Source organism: Chelonoidis abingdonii, chromosome 6, assembly GCF_003597395.2.
Source record: "Chelonoidis abingdonii isolate Lonesome George chromosome 6, CheloAbing_2.0, whole genome shotgun sequence".
Classification (NCBI taxonomy): Eukaryota; Metazoa; Chordata; order Testudines; family Testudinidae; genus Chelonoidis; species Chelonoidis abingdonii.
This window is the reverse complement of record NC_133774.1, coordinates 83,164,557-83,189,172: the sequence shown is the minus strand read 5'-3', so window position 1 is coordinate 83,189,172 and position 24,616 is coordinate 83,164,557. Positions and strand designations below refer to the sequence as shown.

General features: G+C 39.5%; 1 protein-coding gene across 1 annotated transcript in view; it reads right to left on the bottom strand.

Annotated features, from left to right (window-relative positions):
• Positions 1–24,616, bottom strand: part of SLC27A6 (solute carrier family 27 member 6) — a 58,623-nt gene that overhangs the window by 14,494 nt on the left and 19,513 nt on the right. Inside the window, exons 6-7 of the mRNA XM_032795445.2 lie at positions 14,134–14,328; positions 1,646–1,736 (exon numbers count right to left, since the gene is read on the bottom strand). Of these exons, the coding sequence (XP_032651336.1) occupies positions 1,646–1,736; positions 14,134–14,328 (286 nt within the window). The remainder of the gene's footprint in view (positions 1–1,645; positions 1,737–14,133; positions 14,329–24,616) is intronic.

The window sequence follows — 24,616 nt, the reverse complement described above, 5'->3', positions numbered from 1 at the left end:
TTTTGTATATTTTAATGAGTTACTGATCCAGGCGAGGACCTTCCCTCGTATCCCAATTAACTGTTTACAGGATGAATACCACTACACAAGATGCAAAGCAGTGGAGGATCAGGCTCTGCTCTTTTTTAGGGATATCACTTACCACAGTGCACCCGCCAAGAAAGATTAGACTTCACATATCTTAGTGAATTGTAATTGTCAGCATTAGTTTCCTTTTAATACTCAAAATAAAATACCCAAGATTTGAAAAAAGTGTGTGTCTAAAGCTAGGTATTAAATCCATATTTAAATAGCCTGATTTTGAAGAGTACTGAGCTCTCCAGCAGTTTTCACTGAAGCCAGAATAGTAAAATGGATTATATTTATACAGAATCAGTTTTCTTTCCTTGCCAGTTAACTTATGAAAGTTAACCAAATCTATTTTCAAAAATACCAAACAAGTTAGGAGAGGAGGAAATAAGTCTGCTTGTTGCGCATAGAATGCATGGGTGGAATACTTCTATGGACTACTAGTTCAAAACACAAAGTATACAGCGCATTCTTGGAATAGTTGCTTGTGTCTCCGAGCATTCTGGGGTTACCCCCCCACACAAGCTTTAATTGTAGGGTCTCATTTATGCTTTATTTAAGCATTTTCTGAACAGTAAAACTAGAGGGTTACATTGTTCTAGCAGAGAAAAGTACTCCAATAAAAAATGTACACAAAAGGGGATGGCAAGCATTACAAGGAGTTTAGGGCCAAATCCTGGAGAAGGCATAAAAAGACTATATAACAGGGTTTTGCCCTGCTTTTCTTAGATTCATAAAGTTTAAGGTCAGAAGGGACTACTAGAACATTTAGTCTAACCTCTTTTATATCATAGACCATTAATTTTACCCAGTTACCCCTGTATTGAGTCCTATAACTTTTGTTTGGTTAATGCATAACATCCAGAAAGCATTCTCCTAATACATGTACCACGTAGTCTCTCAATCTTTCTGATAAGCTAAACAGAATGAGCTCTTTTAGTTTTTCACAGTAAGGCATTTTTTCCCAGCCCTCTAATTATTTTTTGTACCTTCTCCAATTTTACAATATGCTTTTTAAAATATGGAAACCTGAACTGTATACAGTATGTCTTATCAATCACTTATACAGAGGTAAAATCATGTCCCTAATCCTACTCACTGCTCCCCTATTTATATAGCCAAGGATTGCATTAGCCATTTTTGCCACAGCATCGCACTGAGAGCTCACATGGAGTTGCTTGTCCACAGTGAATCTAAAAATCTTCTCAGAGCTACTACTTTCAAGGATACAGTTAGAACTTGTCAAAACTCAGAATTTCATTGTCTGAAAAACTCTGACACTTAGAAAGGTTTTCATTCTGATAAATTTTGAAATTTCAAGCAGAAAAGAAAGTCTATCTTTTCTCTATTTGTGTTTTTGTCCTTAGGCAGTCTACCATTAAAAGATTGTGCTTCTAAAGCCTTACATGCTTAAAAATGTCATTAAACCTACTGATTTTGTAGGCACACATTGTTACACGTTATTATTAGCTGATGTTGGCGCTTTATCACTTCTAACACAATAACAGTTCATTTTTTAAAAAAAACCTTTAAGTTTTTTATAGGCTGGATGTATCCTGTTATAATGAATGCTTACCTTTCTTAACCTTCTCACACCAACCATGCCTATTTCTAATTGGTTCATCTTTTTTAAAATCATACTTGATTAAGTCAAAAGGGGAAAAAAGCTGAAAGGAGAAGAGAACAGATGGACCATCAGTTATTTATAAACACAGCGACATCTGGTGGCAGCAAAAGCAAGCAACGAAACAATTTTATGTACAGCATTCAAATCTTTTTTACCTACATGTAGAATCTAGTTTTATGTAAATACAAAATGCACAAGATAAACTTATACTATTCACTGAAGAAAAGCAACATCTGATTTTAATAACCCTGTAACATTAAAAATATCTCTGGACACATATGTAATCTCACGTTTTCATACAGCACCTTGTGGCAAAACTGTGGCCCGTATATACCATTGGAGCAGTGTACCAGAATCTGCACCAGGATGTCATAATAATAGAATCAGATCTGCAACTTTAGCTATAGTATTTGTTAGGAGAGCCTGCTACAAAAACTACTCTTGGGACCAGATCCTTAACTGGTGTAAATCAGTGTAGCTCCATTTATTTCAATAGAGTTATGCCAATTTATTCCAGATGAGGATCTGGCCCACAGTTTTTAGCATTGCTTACTAGTGAGAATGCTTGAAGTTGTAGATTGTGGAAGTATCGTGAAGAGCAGATTAAACTGTCAGAAAAGGACTGTAGATGAACCAAAAGCAGCACTCCTTGGGATGCTAACAACTTTCACGCTCACTCAGCACTACAGTATGGCTCTTAGGAAAAGCCGCATTTTGGTAAAGCTGTACAGCTGCACTACCTGAACAAGAAGACTGGGCGCATTCTACTTCCCTAAACAACAAGCAGGGGAGCATTCCCACTACTACACTTTTTTTTGGACTGCAGACTTCTCCCTGCTGGGTACCAGTCCTGCTCAGTGGGCCTCACGTCCTCCTTTTGGGTACTGTTCACTGCTGAGAGCATAGGGACAGAAGTTTCTATACTCCCCCAGTCACAGACATTGCTATTCCGACTGACTCCTATAGCGGCTGCACACCAGAGTTGAAGCTAGGCTGAAAGGCTTCTTGCACCCTCTTGCATAGGACTAGACAGAATCTGGCCCTGGCTGCAGGACTGGGCCCCATTAAAACATTAAAAAGCCAGGTACTTTTTCTCACTGAATACTCAGGACCTGATTCTCATTTACACTAAGGGCTTGTTTTCACATATTATGCTATGACTGCACCAGTGTAGCACTTTAGTAAAGATGCTCCTTTGCCGATGATTAATCCACCTCCCCAAAGGCTGTAACTAAGTCGGCAGGAGAAGCTCTCTCATCAGTACAGCACTGTCTACATGGGGAGTTAGATTGGTATAGCTATGTCACTCAGGGGCGTGAATTTTTCATACCCCTGAACAACAGATATACCAATATAGATCTGTTGTCTAGACCTGGCCTAAGAGCCCTTTGCAAGTGGTGTAAAGCAGTTTTCATGTAAATGATAACTAGAACCAGAGTCTTTGTCATCGTATGGGCAGGGTGCACTTCTTATCAGATATTCACTTATCCTTCTGTGCATTCAGCTAGCCTGCTTCCTGACTCTTCTCATCTTCTTTCTCCTAAAGAAGTGCACCAGTAGTTCTTGTAAAAGTAGGACTAAAACGATTTCTGGAAATCTTTGCAGGAGAAGTATTGACAGGACCAGTGTGGGAGAAAACAATTATAAATATATATTTTAATCACACAGCACCTTTTTTCACCAGCAAGAAATACAATGTAATTAGGGACTGGGATTAGGAAAATGTCTCATGTAATGGATAAGATGCTAAAACATAAAATGCTTATTTGCCTTCAATTAATTTGGCTGAATAGTATAATGTATTTCTAATTGGTTCGTCCATTAACCTGATCACACCACTATTCATTTTGCTGTCACTGATGCCTGAATTTTTATAGCAACCACTAATTAGCACAGGGGACAATTTAGAAAGAATCAAGTCTGTGGTGGTTGGATGCTGGATTAGTGAATGCAGCTGCACACTGTGCACACCTTTTGTAACATGAAATTGAATGATACTGTAACAGTTATAAACAGTACTTTTTGTATTAGATATATTGAAAATGCTTTATAATGTAAAGGCTAGATTTTGGTAGCAAAGCAACTGACTGCATATGATAATTCAATTGTCATTAGGCACTCAAGTACAACCTTATTTGCATAATCTGTTTCATTGACAGAGGAAATGTTGAGATTACCTGATTTCCCTGACCAAAGATGCATCTTTGGATCTCACTGCGACCCAGAGCATGAAGCAAAAGAACCTTTGTTTAAACACCTGGTCTAACAAAGAGTACCTCTAATAGTACACTGCTGTGTATCAGTCCAATGATCTAAAGACTGGACACGTGAACTGAGATTTACTAAACCTACTTATCAGCATCTGTAATACCATAAATCTGTCTACGTGCAAGCTGCTTTCCTTCTGCATTAAAGTTTGTGAATTGGAATCACCTTGGCATAGCAGGTGGTGTTGCATCATACTGCTGCAGTTACAGACCTAAATCTGTTTCATCTTGACTATTCCAAATTATGGGGAAGGAAGAGATGTAGACAAACATCACTGTATTATTCTACACAGTGTAATGCAGTGGATCGTTCATCTAATTTTAACTTTTTTACTGGATAAATAAACAATTATACAACACATGAACCTTTCAACCAGCTAAATTGCAATCTGACCATACTCTGTATCACCACTGCCCTGTGATTATGTTGCTCTAATGTTATTTATCTACTTAAAAGTACTTAAATGGCCAAATTACTATAGTATCTGAGCACCTCACAATCTTTAATGCATTTATCTTCACAATGCTCCTGTGAGGTAGAGAAGTGCTATTATCCCCATCTATAAAATGGTGATCTGAGGCACAGAGACGCCAAGTGACTGTCCCACAGTCACACAGACAGCCTGGGGCTGAGCAAGAAATTGAACCTGGGTCTTCTAGGTGCTGTGCTAATACCTTAACTACAGGACCATCTTTTTTTCTAGCGAACAGTATCATCATAGTGTCACACCGCGGCTCTTTTCAAATACAATATTTCAATTCAAATATGTTTTAAAAATTGTTTTAAAATTATTATATTTTAAACTCACAATGGACCTGTAAAAAGATGTACATCACTGCCTGATGCTGTCAGCCGGAAATTTTACAGGTAATCTACTGCTGAATGACAGATGTTTATAAAACAAACTGATACATGTATACACTTGTCTACACAGGAAAATAGACAAGAATAGCTATTCCACACAAGTTCCCAGTGTGAACACTTGTTCCTCCGTAAGGCTGCATCACCACCATGAGCTAGGGGTGTGATTCCCAGCTCACTTACACATACTCGTGCTAGGTCGATGAGAGTTAGTGCGAATATAAATAGTACTTGTAGCCACGATAGCATAGGGAGCATCACCAGAGGCACAGTTTAGCCATGCCAAGTACAGTCTCACCTGAAACTGTACCATTGCTGCCTGTGCTACCATGGCTCGACTATTATTTATATAGATGCTAGCTTGATGAATGTGTGTACATAAGTTGAGAATCACACCTCTATCTCACAGTGTAGACATAGTCGAAATTGTGCTTTCATGTGGTTTAGGTTAATCCACTTTGGAAGTAGATTGAGCTAATCTGCAGAAAGACCCTCTTTGTGTGGAGTAAGTGTGTCCACATGAGGAACTAGTGCAGAATAGCTATTGTATTTTTAATTCACACCCTAATTTTATTTTGCAATAGCTTTCCTTGTATACAAGCCCTAAGATTCAGGATCTACCATCCAAACAAATTCAAAGACTTAAATAATTTCCTTTCCTAGCACAACAGCTTCATACATTAACTATGTTTCATAAGTACAAGGTCTTACCTATGATGAACTCTGAACCATGTATGAAAACAGAGTTTGGACACTATTTAACCCTGTTTTGGCTAAATTGTTTCCCTTCATAATTTGGCTAGCCAGTAACAGGACCAACTATTTAAAAAAAAAAAAAAAAAAAAAAAAGAGCCTTGCAAAAAAACAGCTGGTACTAACCCCAGAAAATACTGGTACAGTAAACTATCTTGGAATATAGTGGCAGTATTAGAGCATGCTTGTCAAAAGCTATGTGAATAACCTCATTATCAAAAGAGTAGCAGTGTTATTAATTTTCAGACATGTTTTAATCTTTGCTGAACAGGCAAAAATATAGGAGTTGCTAGTAACACTGTTGATAAACACATTAATATTAACACACAAATTCTTAATTTCCAGAAGCTTATATCTGCTTTAGCTAAAACTTTACATGAAGTTTCGTTTTCATGTTAAAAAGTACCTGTTCTGTTATTTTAAAATTTAAGATTACGAACAAAAACCAAACTCCTCTAGAACTGGGTCAGTCCTGAGATTCTTTGTTCTGTGAAAGAAAGGTAATAAACCTCAACAAAAATGCTAAAATGTTTTTGATTGATTGCCACAGTCAAGCTTTCCATCAGATAAAAAGGTTAAAATAGCACCTGATTCTGTCATCCATTCTTATGTAGAGTCAAAGTTCCACTGATTTCTACAGAACAACAGAACAAGGTATTACACAGCATGAGTACTGGAGAAAGATTCAGGCCCTTACAATTTTTTATTTTTTTTTTTAACTAAAATACTGGCAAAAAATGTTACATGCAAAGTTCTGAATACAAGTTTTTAGAAGCTGATTTTTAAGTAGGTAGTAATTTGTACTCCGTTACCACTTTTTGCAACATATGAGTTCCCTTTCCCCACACTCCTGTTGCATTTTCTCTCTTGTAGCACAGGGTATATTTTAAGGGTAATATGGAGTGTCTTTTCCATGCATCTTTGATCAGTATTAATGGGAGTCTCATGCCTAACTTCTTATGCATCACACAAATAATATATGCATAAAAGGTCTGAAGCTGCTCTGTGCATTCCTGTTCAGAGGCCTCTGCAAATTTTGTTTCCTTAGCAGATGTAGGCTCCCATTTTCTATTGCATTAATTCTATTCACATGAGGCATATAGACATCTTGTTTTTTGAAAAAGCTGTTCATGCAGATGGACTGAGTAACTGTACCTTCAAACATGTCAACAGGATCCATTGTACCTAGAGATTACACAGTGCAAATAAACTAAATTATTCCTAGACATGAGCACCAATTTCCAGTTAGCATCTCACATTCAGTGGCTCTTCGGATGCATGGCACACTACTACAGCATTCTCCTTTTTCTTCACACAACTGAAAATATAATAAAGTACAATTTGGCTGACAGAAGATCATTTTCTGGTTCCTGGCATTGTATCTGTCACATTACCTATAATTTGGCAAATGGAACATCAATCACACATTAGTCTTTGGCTCCTTGCTTTAGGAGACGGCAGTTAGTGACAAAAAAATTGCTTTCATCTTCGGAGCCTGAACCAGTCTTATCAGCTTTAGTATCTTTAGATTCTGTTCCACACTCGTAACCTCAATGTACAAATATAGGAACTGCCATACTGAATCAGACTGGTGAACCCTATACAGTAGTTCTGTATACTGCCTGATGTTGGCCAGTACCAGCTGCATCAGAAGAAGATGCAAGGGTTGAATAGGGATCTGCCACCTTTCAGGTGAATGCCCTAGCCACCAGGCTATGGGATATTCTGATGTGGGGCTCCCTCATTTTCTCCTGTTGAAGCTGTTGTACTTTGAATTTTTTTAATTATTTATCCATCAACATTCAGTCTCACCACACCCACGTTTCTTTGTGAATCTAGCCCTTAATGCAGGTTTATTTTCTGGAGAAGAAAGAGCTGGAGCAGTATTTTAAAAAGACATTATAAACTAATTTAGACTAATTGCAGAGTGGCCATTTCCTGTTCATGAGAGGTCTTATATTCTTTACATATTCATTTTTGGGGAACGGTGAGGGAAGAAGATTTCACAGTTATGTTATCAAATGAGATTGGTATTTTGATAGGGCACAGTAATGCTAACTGGTTAGAATTTACAGCAGAAATGTCTGTAGACCTTCACTATCCAGTTACAAAAATAAATAAATCAAATTAAAAGAATTTTTAAAACTTCTAGTCTACAGTTGCTAACTCAAGTCATATGACTAAACCACGGAGGAGAACAAATAGCACCTTTATTTTATATTAATGAAAAAAGTATCAATCTTCCTTTCTGGGTATATAAACAGTACCATTTAAAATAAAACAACATTCCACACCTTCCATGGTTTAAAGACATAGGGGGAAGGCGGGGTGGAAGGCCACAGAGGGAGATATAACAACTCTGGGCCTGATCCTGAACCTACCAAAGATTATAGATGGAATTTTTAAATGCACCAAAGTGACTTAGGAACACAAATCTCATTCTAAATCAATGGGATTTATGCTGCTAAATATTTAGTTGCTTTTTAAAATCCCATACTATGGGTGTGCTGCTCTTGATTTCAAGAACAGCAGGATTGGGCCTCAATAATAGCACAAGGTTAAATTGGCTGTCTAGTGAGGTAGAAATTCTGAAGAAGACACCTATTACTTAATTATCTAAACCCTTGGATGCACGTTTCTTAGAGACAAACCTCTCCAGCCATTTAAAGGAATGGTGTTAATAGGATCCACAGGAAGATCCATCTACTATAGTTTTCTAACTCTAAGATGGCTGTTGTGACACTAGGTCTTAAGGGATGGTGAAGGAAGGGGTTTACAAAACCTAAAACTAAAAACAAGAACTCAATGAGAGTGGAAGAATCCCTCATGCAATATAAAAAAAGAACCGCTCCACTTTTCCCCTACTGAACCGTATGGGAAAGTCTAACGGAATTTATTATAAAAAGGACAATCTTTCTGTAGAGTTATTTAGCGATGGAATTTAACAGAACATTTTATCCCTTCTATAGAATATCTATCCAGGATGGTTAAAAAAAACTAGATACAAATGATCTCATTTTCTATTAAAATCTGTAGGGGTTTAAAGTAAATTGTATAAAATCCTATGGGTTTCATCTCTATACAAAAGTCCTAACAGTGAATAAAGGGAAACAGGAAGACTAACCCTTCAGTACACATCTTGCAGTTTTTACTTGTTTTCATTACTCAAGTCTGCTTTAAAATGTATTGACTTTAACAATCAAAAAGTTAAATATTAAATATTAAATTACAGCCACGGTGTAAATTACAGTGTAATTGATACAACTTCACTCAGTTGACCTTAGCTTCAGATGAATTTATTCAGACTTTAAAGAGGTAGTAATAGCAATAAACAGGTCTGTCCAGATTCAGAAGCTCTCTCAAATGTCACTTAGCCTCACAAAAGACACTTGTTAAGCTGTTTGCATACAACTTTCAAACTGAGATGACTACACTCTTTTATAACTTCACTGCTTGTCACCACACAAAAACACTCGTGTGGGGTCTGTTCCCATTCATTGAAAGTAAAATGCGTAAGGCCTGGTCTACACTATGTGTTTAAACCGATTTTAGCAGCATTAAACCGATTTAACACTGTACCCGTCCACACAACGAAGCCCTTTATATCGATATAAAGGGCTCTGTAAATCAGTTTCTGTACTCCTCCCCAACGAGAGGAGTAGCACTAAAATCGGTATTTACCATATCAGATTAGGGTTAGTGTGGCCGCAAGTCGACGGTATTGGCCTCCGGGTGGTATCCCACAGTACACCATTGTGACCGCTCTGGACAGCAATCCGAACTCGGATGCACTGGCCAGGTAAACACCACAGTCCCCAGCAGTCTCCGAAAAGTATTTGCATTCTTGGCTGAGCTCCAATGCCTGTAGGGTCAAACACATTGTCCGGGGTGGTCAGGGTATAGCTCGTCAATTTACCCCCCCCCCCCCCGTGAAAGAAAAGGGGAAAAAATCGTTTCTTGACTTTTTTCAATGTCACCCTATGTCTACTGAATGCTGCTGGTAGACGCGATGCTGCGGCAGTGAAGAGCAGTATCCTCTCCCTCTCCCCTCCCGGTGGCAGATGGTACAATATGACTGCTAGCCCCTCGTCATCATCAGCCCGTGAGTGCTCCTGGCTGGCCTCAGGTGAGGCTGGCCGGGGGCGCCTGGGTAAAAATAGGAATGATCCCGGTCATTCCCAGTAGATGGTACAGAACGGCTGGTAACCGTCCTCATCATAGCAACTGGGGGCTGAGCTCCATCAGCCCCCTCCCTTTCATGTGTAAAGAAAAGATTCTGTACTGCCTGGACTATCATAGCAGCGGGATGCTGGGCTCTCTCTCCCCGCACCGCTTAATGTCCTGCCTGGACTATCATAGCAGCTGGAGGCTGCCTCCCCTCATTTTATCTCAGTAACAAGTCAGTGTTTCTTATTCCTGCATTCTTTATTACTTTCATCACACAAATGGGGGGGACACTGCCACGGTAGCCCAGGAAGGTTTGGGGAGGAGGGAAGCAACGGGTGGGGTTGTTGCAGGGGCACCCCCTAGAATGGCATGCAGCTCATCATTTCTGTGGGATCTGACACGGAGCGGCTGTGCTCTCTGGTTCTCTCTGATACACTGGTTCTCTAGTACACTTGCCCCATATTCTAGGCAGGACTGACTCTATTTTTAGATACCATAAAGGAGGGAATGACTCGGGGAGTCATTCCCATTTTTGTCTTTGCCCCCCGGCCGACCTCAGCCAGGGGCACCCATGACAGCAGCAGACAGTACAGAACGACAGATAACCGTCATCTCATGCAATTTACAATGGGCAGCAGACGGTACAGAACGACTGATAACCGTCTCTGCTATCATGCAAAGGCAAATGAATGCTGCTGTGTAGCGCTGCAGTATCGCCTCTGTCAGCGGCATCCAGTACACATACGGTGACAAAAAAAAAAAAAAAAAAGCAAAACGGGCTCCATGGTTGCCATGCTATGGTGTCTGCCAGGGCAATCCAGGGAAAAAGGGCGCGAAATGATTGTCTGCTGTTGCTTTCTCGGAGGAAGGAATGAGTGACGACATTTACCCAGAACCACCCGCGACAATGATTTTTGCCCCATCAGGCACTGGGATCTCAACCCAGAATTCCAAGGGGCCGGGGAGACTGCAGGAACTATGGGATAGCTATGGAATAGCTACCCACAGTGCAACGCTCCAGAAATCGACGCTAGCCTCGGATCATGGACGCACGCCACCGAATTAATGTGCTTAGTGTGGCCGCGTGCACTCGACTTTATACAATCTGTTTTACAAAACTGGTTTATGTAAAATCGGAGTTGTCCTGTAGTGTAGACGTACCCTCAGAATCACGCTGATAGTACTCCAGGAGCCCAGGTCAGCCAAAACGTTTAATGTGCTACCAACATGATCAGCAGCAGACTGTCTCAGGAGCTACACTTAGGTTCCAAACAAATTCATAATAGTTTCATCCATTCACTTAGATGAACTCTTTTTAAAAAATTATCTGAACTATTTACATGGATAACTTTTTTTGGCAGTTTCTCTCCATATACCATAGCTATTGATTACATACAGTGTGTAGAAAATTTGTTGCACTGGGCCATTACCTTATGGCCCATGGATTTTAACAAATCTTTAAAGCCTAATGAATTCTGCCATCTCACCTTTGTTGCAATATCCTTCTGCAGAAGCAGTTTTAGGTTCTTCTATAAAAGTCACCCAGAAGTTCACCTTCCAGGCCTGCCTATACTAGAGATGTTTTTATCAAAATATCCCACCATCACCAAGCCTGGTTAAGCTCCACTGGTTTTAACAATGCTAAGCTTAGTACAGAATGGCTGTGTGCCACTAGGCCTGTGAACATAGTGTAGAGTTCAAGAGATCCACCGAAACTGAAGTTTTCAGGGTCCTTTTAAAATGGGGTTGGGAAGCCCTGTGTGTGGGCTTGGATGATCAAGTTCTACACTGACCTCAGCATACTACTGTAAAGGCACTCTCCACCTACTTCCATAGCTCCTTCTCACCTCCTATTTTGTGGGGAAGGGATGATACAGGTGACGTGAGTGACCCTCCTTCGTCCCAACCACACATTTTACTATCTAAGCTGAATGAAATGCCAACACATGTACCATGCAGTAAACAGTGAAAAAAGTCAATTAGATTTATCTTTCCAGTTTTAACCTAAAGTAACAAAATAAATGTTACAGACTCAGTGGATTTTGACCTTTGCCATGTGATGGGGTATTAAATTTTCGTAACTTTGACTTGGTCATGTGACTGGGGGCAGGAAATATTTCTTAGCATTCCTATATATCGGAGTGGGCAACCTTTCAGAAGTGGTGTGCAGAGTCTTCATTTATTCACTCTAATTTAAGGTTTCGCATGCCAGTAATACATTTTAATATTTTTAGAAGGTCCCTTTCTATAGGTCTGTAATATATAAACTAAACTATTATTGTATGTAAAGTAAATACGGTTTTTAAAATGTTTAAGAAGCATCATTTAAAATTAAATTAAAATGCAGGCCCCCCCGGACTGGTGGCCAGGACCCGGGTAGCGTGAGTACCACTGAAAATCAACTCATATGGCACCTTTGGAATGTGTGCCATAGATTGCTACCCCTGCTGTATATCATACCCTTGTTCCAGTCAAGCTAGTATAGTAGTGTCCTTTTTATCTTTTAAATTTAGAAGTATGGAAAACAAACGACGTAAAATGGTCACACTGATTTAGTCATGCATTACTGAAAATTTCATTGCACTATCACGTTACCCATAATCAATATATTTTAGATGATATAGTAGTTAATCTTTATTATTACTCTGATTTATTATTTTAAGATGAATATTTGCACATTAGCGTATGATAAGTGTATTCTTTGAAACCCTAGCCCTGAACATTACTATCCTACTAACTCCATGGAGAACTGTACTCTTAATCGTGCAGTCTCTAAACCAAGGGCTTCTTCCTATGGACTATTCCAGTGCAGGGCCGCCCGGGGGGGGGAGGGGGAAGCAAGTGGGGCAGCGGAGAGTGTTTCGGGATCCCTGGAGCGGGGTCCTTCACTCGCTCCGGGGTCCCCGGAAAACTCTCGTGGGGCCCAGGCTCCCAGAGCTTCTTCTGCTCCTGGCAGAAGGACCCCCCGCCGCCTAATTACCGCAGAAGCAGGACCCGTCGCCAAAGTGCAGCCGGGTCTTCGGCAGTAATTCAGTGGTGGGGGGCCCTTCCGTTCCGGGACCCGCCGCCAAAGTGCCCCGAAGACCTGCAGCAGCCGAATTACCGCCAAAGACCGGGCTGCTCCTCGGCGGTGGGTCCTCTTCAGCGGTAATTCGGCGGAAGAGAGCCCCCATCGCGGGTTTTTGGGGCACTTCAGTGGCGGGTCCCGGAGTGGAAAGACCCTCCGCCACTGACTTACCACGGAAGCGGAGGCTCCCCACCGCCGAAGACCCCAGGTCCCCGGAATCCTCTGGGCGGCCCTGATCCAGTGTTGCCATCTTTTATGATTTTATCAAGTCTGATGATCTTCAGTGTTTTTCGTAGTGCCCCACGTGTTAGAATCAGATTGCATGAAAATTCCAGCTTTCATTACAAAAAAAGTTGAGTCCTCATGGTTGTGGAAAGCTTCAAAAACATGAAGCAAGTGTATCGTAAAGTCTCAGAAAATAGAAATGTATTGTTTTTAAAAATAATCTCTGGATTTTTAAGCTAATCTCATGATTTTTGAAAGCTTGGGGTTGGCAGTACTGCAGGCACCCCCAGGAAGCCATGCTGCCCACAGATATTGTTCTTCTGTTTTTGAGTAGTTGAAGCCATACAGTGGGATACAGCAGAAAGGAGTTCCTGGCAGAATATCCCTAGGTCTAGAGAGGATAACATGGAGTGGTGAGTACTTGATCTCCAGCTCTGCCCCAGAAAACAAAAGTTTGAAGACTGGGAAGTAGATGGACTAGAGGCATACGAGTGTCTACAGACTCCTGATGAGCAGAAAGAACATGCAGGAAAGCCAGTGGTTCCCCATTTCTCAGTTTTGAGGTCATCTGCTCTGATTTGCTCCCCTGCTCATTTCCTAGAGTCTAGTTTTTTAAACCAAATCCTTAAAAAAGGCAAGAAGCCTGTAATATATATTTATCATTAAATCAGCCCCCCAACCCCTGATCTTATAACATATATTTCTGCTTATAAATCAGTGACACATTAAATAATTCTAATCTAGTCTCTTGCCTAGTAACAAAGATTTGGAATGCAGAACTGAACAGAACTTTCTTGAAACTTTCAGGATGGTGGAGTTTCACTCATTTAGATCTTTTCTATTCTAGGAAATATTAAGGGGAAAAAATCCCACTGGCGCTGCCATTAGCACAGGTGGGAGCACTATATACAGATGATTTTGGCAGCATTGAACACTGTCAGTTAAACCTGCAGTAACTAGATCAAAAGACTTAGAACTTGATTCTGCATCCTCAACTCCCACTGATTTTAGGCCTCACTTCTTCTGATCTAGTTACTGAATTAAGAATCACATTTATCCCCAGTGCTCCTTCCCAAATAAAATATTGAATACTTACCTTATAAAAGAAATTAGTACGTCCCACAGATCCAATTTTCCCGGTATGGTTCATGAAACAAATGTTTCCTTCAGTAGCCCCATAAAACTCACACATCTTTATGTCACCAAATCGGCCTAAAAATTCTCTCCATACATCACTCCTTACTCCATTTCCAACTGCCAAGCGAACTTGGTGATCTTTTTCTCCTTCCTTCTATTAAAAGAGAAATTAAAGAACATTTTAAAGAATAAAATATTGTAATGGGTGTGTTTGACTGTAGCAGATACTACAGAAAAAATGTACAAGCTTACAGACATCCAACAGAAAGCACAAGAGAAACTAATAAGAAGTTAAAGTAAATTACAGTGCATTTCTAATGTTATGAACTGTATCTAAGCTATGGCTGTAGTTCAGCAAACACTGAACCAGTGTTATAAATATATGCACGTAAATTGATAGCAACAGTTAAAATGTTGCTTAAATGAATATTAAAGAAAGGATGCTTGGGTTAGAGAATATGAATATATGCAGGTTTTAGAAAAATTAACCTATCATTCTTCTCTCTAGAATAACTTTAAATTAAAAATTGATGTTGGGGAGAGGTTAGTAAAATGAATAAGGAAAAGCTGGAATTGTTTCTGTAACAGATTTATCTCAGGAGAGGTTATCAGTTACCTCCTGGTCCTTTCAAATGCACTATAACTTTCATGAAGTCTTGCTTGCATCTCAAGCAATTACAGTAACTCTTCACTTAACATTGTAGTTATGTTCCTGAAAAATGTGACTTTAAGCAAAACAATGTTAAGCGAATCCAATTTCCCCATAAGAATTAATGTAAATGAGGGGGTTCAGTTCCAGGGAATTTTTTTTTTCACCAGACGAAAGACTATATTTTTTAAATACATATAGATAAATAGATAGATACACACACACACACACACACAAGTTTTAAACAAACAATTTAATACTTGTACATAGTGATGATGATTGTGAAGCTTGGTTGAGGTGGAGGAGTCAGAAGGTGGGATATTTCCCAGGGAATGCCTTACTTCTAAATGAACTAGCAATTGGCTGAGCCCTCAAGGGTTAACTCTCACAGTCTACAAAGCAGCAGGAATGGAGGGAGGGAAGAGAGAGAAAGAGATGTGCATTTCCCCTTTAAGTACATTGCCTTGTTAATTAGATCAGCTTGCTGAGGCCACAACTGCTGCCAGCAAAACCCTGTCGTGTGTCCCCCCTGCTCTATAGAAGATAGGGTAAGCAGGATGCAGGAGCAGGGAGGAAGGGGACATCCTGATATTAGCCCCCCGCTTCATCCTCCCCCGACCCACACAATAAGCAGGAGTCTCCTGGAGCAGCTCCAAGGCAGAGGGCAGGAGCAGCACATGGCAGGAGGGGAGGGACAGCTGCAATTGCTAGCCTGCTGGGTAGCTGCTGCACAGGGCACTTAGCGGAGCAGGCAGCTGATAGGGGGTGCTGTTGGTCCACCCTGGTTCCAAGCCCCCACCAGGTAGCTTCAACGGGCTGCTCTTCCTGCAAGCAGTGAACAAAGCAGGCAGCTGCCAAACACTATTAGAAGGGAGCACTGCACAACTTTAAACAAGCATGTTCCCTAATTGATCAGCAACGTAACGACGAAATAATGGTAACAGGGACGACTTTAAGTGAGGAGTTACTGTACAAATTATGAGCATTCCTATCCTGATTAGAGCATCTGATCCATCTCCTATAGTACCATCAATATTAAGACTTGCAAGTAGGGCTGTTGATTATTCGCAGTTAACTCACACAATTAACTAAAAGAAATGAATCGTGATTAATCGCAGTTTAATCACACTGTTCAACAATAGAATACCAATTGAAATGTATTAAATATTTTGAATGTTTTTCTACATTTTCATATATATTGTATTGTGTTGTAACTGAAATCAGTGTATATTATTTGATTACAAATATTCACACTGTAAAAATGATAAACAAAAAATAATGTTTTTCAATTCACCTCATACAAGTACTGTAGTGCAATCTTTGCCAAGAACGTGCAACTTACAAATGTAGATTTTATTTTGTTACATAACTGCACTCAAAAACATAATAATTTAAAACTTCAGCGCCTAGGCTATTAGCCAGGATGGGCAGGGGTGATGTCCCTAGCCTCTTTTTGCCAGAAGCTGGGAATGGGCGACAGGGAATGGATCACTTGATGATTACCTGTTCTGTTCATTCCCTCTGGGGCACCTAGCATTGGCCACTGTTGGAAGACATGATACTGGGCCAGATGGACCTTTGGGTCTGACCCAGTATGGCCATTCTTATGTTCTTCAAGTACACTGAGTCCTACTTCTTGTTCAGCTAATCACTAAGAAAACAAGTTTGTTTACATTTACAGGAAATAATGCTGCCCTTTTCTTATTTACAATGTCACCTGAAAGTGAGAACAGGCATTTGCTTTCCACTTTTGTAGCTGACATTGCCAGGTATTTACATGCCAGATGTGCTAATCATCCATAATCCACTTCATGCTTCAGCCACCATACCAGAAGACATGCTTCCATGCTGATGATGCTCATTAAAAAAAGAATGCATTAATTAAATTTGTGACTTAACTCCTTGGGAGAGAATTGTCCACTGTTCTGTTTTACCCACATTATGCCATATATTTCATGTTATAGCAATCTTGGATGATAACCCACCAGGTTGTTCATTTTAAGAATGTTTTCACTGAAGATTTCACAACACACAAAGAAGGTACCAATATGAGATTTCTAAGGATAGCTACAGCACTCAACCCAAGGTTTAAGAATCTGAAGTGCCTTTCAAAATCTGAGAGGGACAAGGTATGGAACATGCTTTCGGAAGTCTTAAAGAGCAACACTCCAATGTGGAAAATACAGAACCCAAACTACCAAAAGAGAAAATCAACCTTCTGGTGGTGGCATCTGACTCAGATAATGAAAATGAACATGCATAGTCTACACTGCTTTGGACTGTTATCAAGCAGAACCCATCATCAGCAGGGATGCATGTCCTCTGGAATAGTGGTTGAAGCATAAAGGAACATGAATGTTTACTACATCGGGCATGTAAATATCTTGCAAGTCTGGCTACAACAGTGCCATACAAATGCCTGTTCTCATTTTCAGGTGACACTGTAAACAAGAAGCGGGCAGCATTATCTCCAGTAAGTTAAACAAACTTGTTTGTCTGATTGATTTACTGAACAAGAAGTAGGAAGAAGTGGACTTGCAGGCTCTAAAATTTTAGAGTGTTTTAGTTTTGAATGCAGGGATTTTTGTACATAATTCTACATTTGTAAGTTCAACTTTCACGATAAAGACAGTGCACTACATTACTTGTATTAGGTGAATTGATAAATACTATTTCTTTTGGGAGTTTTTTTTTTTTTTTTTTTTTTTACAGTGCAAGTAAAAAATACAAATAAAAAATAAATAGAGCACTGTACACTTTGTATTGTGTTGTAACTGAAATCAATATATTTGAAAGTGTAGAAGGCATCAAAAAATATTTAAATAGTATTCTATTATTGTTTAATCACACAATTAATCATGATTTTTTTTAATTGTTTGACAGCCCTGCTTGCAACCTTTTTTTATTTTTTAAATCTCAACATTTTGTTCAATGTTACTTGGATTACTTTAGCCTCCTTGTTCACTACAATCTCTAGTACTGCTAGCTCTTGTGATTTTATCCTGAAAAATCACACTAATAGGCATTTCTCTAAAGCACCAGATCCTGGATTCAGCTGATTACATGAGAATCTCAGATTTCCCTTAGAAAAAAAATTTCAAGTGATTATGGTTGCAGGGAAAAGCTAGGAAATGTAATCCAACTGTATTCCAAAGGCACAACAATAGAAGGCAATTAAAAAAAGAACCCAACTTGTTTTATTTTTGAAAATCTCATAATTTTAAAGCTGAACTTATTTTCAGAATGCTTGGGCTTGGCAATACTGAATCTTCATAAGTGAGGTGAGAGCATGAATTAAATATAGGATTTTATGAAAGACAGCTATCAAATACATAGTACTGTATCTGCTAATAAGTCTAGAGTGAAATTGCAACAATTATAGTCATACAAAGAATGTATTGGAGACTTGGGGTATATCTACCCTGGAATAAAAGACCTGTGGCATGGCTGTGACTGGCTTGGGTCAGCTGTCTCAGGGTTGGGAGCTCAGGCTACAGAGCTAAATCCTGCTGCGTAGACATTCAGGCTTGGGCTGGAGCCTGGGCTTTGGGACCCTCTCCTCTTTGTTTATCATTAAACAAACTTTTACTTGATTTCACTATAAACATATCTAAGTGCTCTATGTTACATGGAGCAGTGATCCCTGGTAGATCCTGGTAGATCTAGTAAACTGTGATGTATTTTTTTTTTTTTTGGAAGCAGCAAATCCCTCATCCACACTGCTGGGTGCCAGCAAGGGAGTCTGGTCAGCACTAGAAGCTGTAAGAGGCTTGAGCATGTTCTTAGATTTTAACTGCTAAACCAAAGTAGTCTCTAAGCATGTGCAAACTGCAGGTTTTTTTCCAAAGACTTATAAATTCATCAAATTTAGGCACATTTTCATGGGTAGAGCAAAAGGTCAGACTCCACCTAAATTTCAACTCATTGCTTCAAAGCATGAGAACCCTACCACTGTTCAAAGAAAAGGTGACTAGAATTTTTTTTTTAAAACATGGATCAAACAATGTATTCCCTCCCAAGCTTGATCTTGAAAATGGCTGGAGTATTTTGGCTGAAATTAAAGTCAGGCTGAGGCAGACATATGGCATGTAAAATTTCAGCCCACACTGTTGAAGTTTGGCCATGTTATAAGCAATTGAAAATAAGATCTTATAATGGGAAGCGTAAGATCGCCTTAATCATACCAGCCTCACCTCTAATACAATTTATAGACAAATAAATCAAAATCTAACGCATTGCTGCATTTCTCAATAAGTGATGAACTGGGGTCTGACAACGCTACTAACCTTGACTGCTTTAGGAAACAGGGAGGCAATTTCAAGCTCTTGCCATGCATGTTATATGGAGTTCCATTGTTAGACCTCAGAACACTTTGGTGGAGAAAATGAGTATTTCAGTACACATTTCAAGTAAACTCTGAATTCCTTTTTGAACTGTGCAAATTATATTCCACTATGTGTGTCAAAAGTGCACATTTTTCTTCTCTTCCCTGCCCCCCCCTTAAGAATGGATAACTCACTATGAAGGAAGAGCAATGTTTCATTAGTTTTGGGAACCCCACTTCAATGAACCAGAAATGAATCCACATTTTGTACGTTGCCATCTCTTACCATGCAAGTATCTAAAGCATCCATCATCCTGTTACAATCCCTGTTCCATTAATCTGTTTTAGTTTGGTTTTACCGCATCCATGTTTTTACTTTCCCCTACTGCTCTGTGACCTCGTTGCTGTAAGAATTATGTAACCACCATTTCTATAAAGTCAGATACAACTTTGCTCTTTTCATACCCCTGCAGCTCTGTGATCTTGTTTCAACATGTGATGCATTATTGAGCAAGATGGCGCTGATGGAGGGTGTTACCTGCAACAACAGTGTCTAAATACAGCAGTGATGCAATGAGTGCCTAACTTTGTCAAATTTGGATGTCATATCACATAGCATAGACTTTCATACATTTTAGAGATGCAATGAGGTTTTACATGCATTTTAAATTTACCAAATACTGAAGAGCTTGTGACTACCAATATACCTTGGGGGGAAAAGTGTTTAAATGCCATCTTGAACTTCAGTAGAAAAGCTTTGTGATTAATTTTGCTTCTAGAAAACTATTCACCCTCTGAATGCTATAAAATTGAAGTAGACAAGTCAATTTGATTTAAAATAGCAACTATTTTAGAATTAGTTATTTTTCTTTCAGTATCATTTATACACTGAAATTAATGTGTCAGTTGCTGAACTACAGTTACCCCTTGCTGAGGTCATTGATTTCTGTCATTCCAATGTAAAGAATTCTGGTAACACCCCACTGAAAAAACAAAGAACTCCTTTCACTGAGATCATTTTCAACAATGAACAGAAGAGAGAGAGAGAGAAAAAAAAAAGTATACATAGATTGAATGGCTCATTCATAAGCCAAGGGAAATTGAAGCTCTTTAGAGATCAAGTTACATACAGGTAACTGTTTGTCCCTGAAAAGTATAAATGGAAAGACAAATTTGTTGATGGTATGCTGAAGAACAATTCCACACAAGGGAGCAGGCTCTGTTCTTATTTCCACTAGGCAAATCCAGTATCAGTAATAGAATCAGTGGTCTCGATCCTCAGCCTCATTATGGCTGCTCTGCATTGCTCCAATATGAAGTAGCCGTAAACTCAGTGCATCTAGGCCCCAGAGGATCTCTCCTGTACAGGCAGATTCTCAGAAGGAGAAGAAACACAGATGCTGCTGGGGATCTGGTCCAATGTCTCTTTGGCCAAGTCTACACTTACCAGTAGACTGGCACTGCTGCAATGAGTATTGATTTAGCAGGTCTGACACGCTAAATTGATGGGAGAGCACTCTCCCATCAATTTGTTTACTCCATCTCCCTGAGAATCATGAAGGAAGTTGATGGGAGATGCTCTCCCATTGACACAGCACAGCGTAGCCACCACGGTAAGTGGATCTAATGACGTCAACTTCAGTTACATTATTCACATAACTGAAGTTGCATAAGTTAAATCGATTTACCGCAGTAGTGTAGACCAGCCCGTTGTGGCTGCAACTTTAATACCATCAATAGTACAAGACAAGGCTACTAGATTTCAGGAAATGTTTTTCTGTCGTATCTAGCAATTTCTGCAAAGGCACAAAGGAGTCACATGAAGTACCAAAGCCCAGTGCTGGACAATGACCTTTCCTAAAAGCAATCCATTCAACCATCCCTGCAGTCTAGCTCCACACACTTCAATTAGATTTCATTGTTGAAGTTACAAGGCTTGTAATTTAGTCAAGTGCATGATGGTGACAATAACCCATTAAGGGAGGACTCTCTATGCCACAAAAGCTTCCTGGAGACATTCTGTGGGCATGGAATGCAGGTGGAGCAACTGGAGCACTCCTGCAAGCTAACAAGTTGACTTCATGTCAGCACTGAATGGGCCAGTGTAGCAGGAAATGCTGGATTGGGGTAGGCATAGGCCACTGAATCCACACTCACAGATCCAATGGGTGGGAGCTCCTGATCAGAGAGAGTGGAGGTGCAAAAGGTATTAGTCCTGTTTGCAGAAGGAAATAGCTGGCCACAGATGGTTTGTGCTACAATCCCACAATATGCTCCAGCACAAGAGTGTTTTTCTTTCCACCTCTCTTTCATCAACCCATGGAGGGCCAGACTAAATAGCACCTCCTCCATTTGTTAAACTTCTGAATACCTTACAATACCCTGAACCTGGTACCCCAGGCAGTGACCTGGGTTGCCTGACCCTAAATCTGCCCCTGAACTCATGTACAGGTTTCCAGAATTTTATGGGAGTTTCCAGAATTCCACCACATACAGAAACATACACCAACCCCTGGGACTAATCTTCAACTGGTGTAAACTATCATAGTTCCAAAAATCTAGACTGAAGTCAATCCGGATCTTCAAATGCAATAAATCAGTTTATTTGGCCTCTTCAATTTCATCCAAATATTTTCAATTAAAATATGGGGAAGTTTTTTGTTAGTTTAACTCAAAAGGAGAGTTAATGCAAGTTGATCACTTTTGCTTTCATGACAAGTCATTTAGGTCAAAAACGTTGTAAACTACCACCATTTGATTAATGGTAGCATCACTAATAGGGTCAGGAGTTAATCATCATCCCTTGTACTTGCTAAAAAAAGGATGTAAGTGAATCCTAAAATGTGAAGGATAGATCACATGAGATTTACATTCTTGTATTTACAAGATAGCTTTACAGAAATCATGCATATCCACACAATATGTGTTAATGTTTTAAATTCTGTGCTACACCACCAGATGTTACTGTCTGCTGAGTATATTCGATGTATAGAGCTATTGCCTTAAAAGATTTTGTTCTCCAACTGTGCTCTTAAATCTGATATTTTTCCATAGTAACTTAAAACTCAGTCTCAAGCCTGGCTTTAATAGGCCTCTTCTGATGAGTAAGGCTTGTAGAAATGGGCCCATGGTTTGGAAAATTATCTCCCAGCAATCTGTAAAGTTACTTTTAATATTTGTATTCCTTCTAAAAAGACTTTAATCTATAATCATTTACTCTTCACTATGATACAAAGATACAGAACTACAATTAGTACACAAGTACCTGTTCAAATTATATATTCTGTTCAAATTAAATTGTTAGAGGGGGTATACTCTAGAGGTAAAAGAACAGAACTAGAAGTTGAGTGTTCTGGCTTCTGTTCCTGGGTCAGCCATTGACTTTTGACCATAGGACAAGGTATTTTGTACCAGTCCATACCTCTATTTCTTCACCTATAAAATGTGGTAATATTACTCATTTCATAGGGTATTGTGTGAGGCTGAATTCCTAAAGTTATTAAATTAATAGTATTATGGGCAGCACCTAGATCCAGACTGTGGCCTCTAATAAAGACACAAATAGATGTAGTCCTTGCAGCAGAAAGCCTACAATGTAATTCAAGGCAAAAATGCAACAAATGAGTTCTATGGCCTGTGTTATACAGGACCGCAGACTAGATCATAATGGTCCATTCTGGCCTTAATCTATTTTTTTAAAGTAGCAATACACAAGAAAGCATGCATATATACCAAATAGCTGGATGTTTCTTTAGAGCCTTTGGCAAAGTTCCTTTAGTCATATGATATTTGCTGGTATTTAATGTAACTGAAATTCTGGAAACATGTTTCTCCTTTATGAATATTTGTTACATTTTTGTAGTAATTAGTTAACAAGTCTACATCTGTTTTATTATTGCTAGATACCCAGACAACTGGAATCTTCCTCAGACATTCTTTCTATGATGATGTCTTTTTAATTCTAAGTAAGCGGATAGGTAACTGATAAACGAGACTGTCATCTATAATCAACCACTCCCATTCCCACCTCTTCTGCTGGGTTTCAGGTGGGAGAGAACAGAGCCAGGGAGCCACAAGGAGATATCTGCAAGGGTTGTCTATATCCCACTAAAAAGGGCTTTGTATTTAGAGTCACACACACAGAGGGATAAAAATAGGAAAGTCATCTTGAGTGTTGAAAACAGATTGTAAAAGACCCCTGAGATAGGCCTCCTGCCTTTACCTATGATCTGAGGGAGTGTACACAGAGACCAGAAAGGTAAGAGATGCAGCAAGCCTTGTGTGATACTCGCCTATGTTCAAGGCCATGCTATGTTATAATCACACACATTTTATGTATAAAACACAACAACCCTCAAAACTTTTAACTGCAAGATACTTGCCAAACCTCTACTAAATTTGCAGGTTAGAGCATAGGTACTGGAAGTAGGGGTGCTATTGCACCCCCTAACTTAAATTACTAACCCAGATACATGGTTTCCACCTTGAGCACCCTCACTATAAAAACTGTTCCAACACTACTGGATGAAAGTGACACGTTCATTCCTGTTCTTGTGTTATTACCTTGTCTAACATAGGTCCCTGTCACACCTTCATAGCAAGTGGATTTGCACAGAATGAGGAAGCGCTGTCTACCCATTCATTCTTTCTTCTTATGAGTCTGTGAAGCTCCGCTCTTTTATGGGGATCAGTCTCCATGCCGTGACAAGGAGCGTTAGCTTAAAGATGTCTATCCACTTTATGTTCTTCTCTACTTCAACATTTGGATTTTCAGCAGGGAAATGAATGCTGATCCTGTCAGCATTAACTTACTTGCCTTTCCCTTCTGACTCATTGTTCTGAACCAGAATAGTTTTAATCCTTATAAAAAATTAATCCTTGAGCATCTTTTCTAAAAGGATTAGAAAGAATTTAATCCCATTGAAAGGAGCCTGGGTCAAACTGGATCTTAAAGTCCAGCCCGGATATGTCTACACAGAAAGAAAAGAAAAAAAAAAAAAAAAAAAGCAACACCTAGAGCACCAAATCTCAGAGGCTGGGTCTACAGCTCAGACTTGACCTAAAATGCTAAAAATCACTGTGTAGACATTTGGGTGTGGGCTCAAGCTCAGGCTCTGAAACACTCCAAGCTTCAGAGCCCAAATTTCAGCTAGAGACTGAACATCTGCACTGTAGTGCAAGCCCAACTCTGTAGATCCAGGCTCCAAGACTCACTGCTGTTAGACATGTAGACATACTGTCAGTGTCCAGAGTCATTAGCCATACATTTCTTCTAGTCAGATTGTTGTGAAGTAGAGATCTAGATGAAAACTTAAAAATGAGACCTGTAGATATTGGTTAAGTACTGAAAATACTTAAAACCCAACATTTATTAATTTAGATTTCTTGTAAGGTAGGGATTTAACCCAGGAGAAGTGCCAGTGGATAATGGAATGACCTCTTTTACCTACCAACAGTACAAGAGCACCA